Genomic DNA, 2492 nt, shown 5'->3' with positions numbered 1-2492 from the left:
CTGGGTTGAAAGTGAGCAACGACTGAAGGAGTGAGGATTACGAGTTCTCAACTTTCATGACCAGTTATGCCTTTGCTGGATGTGTCGTCGGAAAGCCAAGGACTGCCGGAATTCGATTTAGATGGTGCCAGTCATCTTCCTCTCTTCTTAGATGTTCTTAGATGTATAAATATGAAATTTTTGCATTTTAACTATATATTATTTTTGTGTTATAGTCTTGAAAAGGCTACGTTGCCTCTCATTTCAACAGTGTTGTTAACAGAAAGTTAATGGAATGACTCATTTGGGTTACTTTGGATATTACAGGGATTCAACCAGTTCATTTTTTTTTTCGGAGACTCAATGTGACTCCGCCCTGCAACCACAGGGACACAAACAGTAATTTTCTCTTTAAAAAATTTATACCCATACGTCTTAACTTGTGTCCTATGCTATGAAATAATATTTATTCACTTATTATCATTTTTGTTTTAATATCCATTTTTTATATTGTTTTATATAATTAAAATTATATAATTATATGAAAAAAATTTAACAAGTTGCAAGCATGAAGCCCTTAATGTTTGTGATGACTTTTAGAGCAGTTACAACGACAAACTTTCACGGCCCGCAACATTAACTTCATATAATGACAAACTTTCGCATACCTAATGAAAGAAAACAATAGACTGATATTTAGCATGTAACGTACTAACATGTAAATGCTTGTGTGAGAGGGAACCAACATTGTTAGTTTGTTGAAGGCTTTTTAGTTCCAAACGAAGTGGGTGGACGGATGAGAGGTAAGGGGACTTGAGCCACAATGGTGATTTTTTATATTGTTCGGGTTTTTAAGAACGGATAAGTACACATAGGACTTCTTGTGGGTGCTCTTTGAGCCCATGTCACCAAAATGATCAATAACGTTTCCATGTAACCAAAGCTGATTATCACATTCTCACTAATGATTGCGTCTCATCATGTGTACCGGTCTTCAGTGTTCAAAGATGGTTAAACATTTAGGCCGAAAACATTTAAATGGTTCATCCTTTATGGTATTTTTATATACAACTCAGACACGGGCGAAGCTTAGTTAGGGCCGGGGGTGGCCCCGCCCCCCCCCCCTCCCGGTTTTTTTCGCGTAGTAGTGTAAATTTATCCGTTTTCGTCTGAAATTTTTTATGCGTAGTGTAAATTTAGGCATTTTCGGCCGAAAACTTGAGTCCGGCCCCCCATCGTTTGCGAATTCTGGCCTCCAGTGTCTTAGTCCAAGCTTCGCACTGAACTCAAAGTCTCGGATTTTGAACATTGTTACCCAAAAAAAAAATAAAAAAACATAGCAATTACAACTACTTAGTTTACTATTAAAAATTCATGATGCACACAAGAAAATTTTGTCCCATCTTGTACTAATCGCCCCTTTCCATATATTCTTTGCCTTGTTTTTTCTTTACCAAAACTAAGTCTAGTTCCTACATTCCATTTTTCCCGTGACCCCTCATCCCAATCTAATGGCAGGCGACAATAATGGGTTTTTAACCGAGTTATATATTATGCTTCTTATTATCGCGTGTGGGGCTTTATTGATTGCGTTATACCACTGTCTCTCGATGCTTTTGTGGGATTTGCGTCGTCATGGGCGACAACGAGGCCCTATAGAGATACAATCACGAGAAAATGATGTGAGCAATGAGAATTCAATGGTTGGGCTCATCCCGTCACACAAACACAAGAAGGTCACGGACTCAGAGGAGGGTGAGCCCATGTGTGCAGTGTGTCTAAGTGAGTTTGAGGAAGGAGATGAGCTACGCACTTTGCCAGAGTGTTGTCACTCTTTTCATGTTCCTTGCATCGATATGTGGTTGTATTCACATCGTAGTTGTCCCATTTGTCGAGTAGATGCAACAATTGTAGCTCCATCTTCAGTTGAGGTTATATGTGTAGTTGGGCCACAACCACAACAAGAAGAAGAGCTAACAAGGCCACAATATTCTGATGTGCCACAAGATGTAGTCATACAAAGTAGGGTTGGGTAAAGGTAAGAAAATGCTTTAGAATAGTCAATGTGACTAGTTAGTTACTCTTTTTGGGATTGTTTTGGTTTGAGTTTGTTTTGTGCAATACGGATCTTTTGCATATATTTCTAGCTTCCAACTGATAACCTGTCAATAGGGCTTCATCGGCTAGAACTTTTCATGACAAATTATTCAAGTAAACAAGCGGGTCGCGTGAGAAGCATTTCGCAATTTGGTATGAGCTCTTCATATAATGGATGGTTTATTTTGTATATATATCCCCATTCTTGGTAGCTTGGTATAAAAAAGAGCGCCTGAGGCGGGCCGAGGTGAGAGGCAACCTAAGGCGAGGACCTATTCGCTTTAGGCTAGTCAAGGCGAGCAATGTTTAAAAGGTGAGCTTGAGGTGAGATTTTTAGGGAAAAAGCGACCTGAAGCGAAGTTGAGGCGCTCGCCTTTTGTACGCAAGTGGTTTTTAAGTATCTGAATGTTGTACAA

At 39.4% G+C, this 2492-nt stretch overlaps 1 protein-coding gene across 1 annotated transcript; it reads left to right on the top strand.

The window, feature by feature from the left end:
* Positions 1-1490: 1490 nt before the first annotated feature.
* LOC143603113 (RING-H2 finger protein ATL8-like) lies at positions 1491-2015 on the top strand. The gene has a single exon (XM_077080018.1). The coding sequence runs from the start codon at positions 1491-1493 to the stop codon at positions 2013-2015; it is 525 nt and encodes a 174-aa protein (XP_076936133.1).
* Positions 2016-2492: the final 477 nt, after the last annotated feature.

This window comes from Bidens hawaiensis, unplaced genomic scaffold (genome assembly GCF_021521415.1).
Source record: "Bidens hawaiensis isolate Kalapana, Puna unplaced genomic scaffold, B.hawaiensis_p1.1 tig00060837_1, whole genome shotgun sequence".
NCBI lineage: Eukaryota > Viridiplantae > Streptophyta > Magnoliopsida > Asterales > Asteraceae > Bidens > Bidens hawaiensis.
This window is presented reverse-complemented; position numbering and strand designations above follow the sequence as displayed.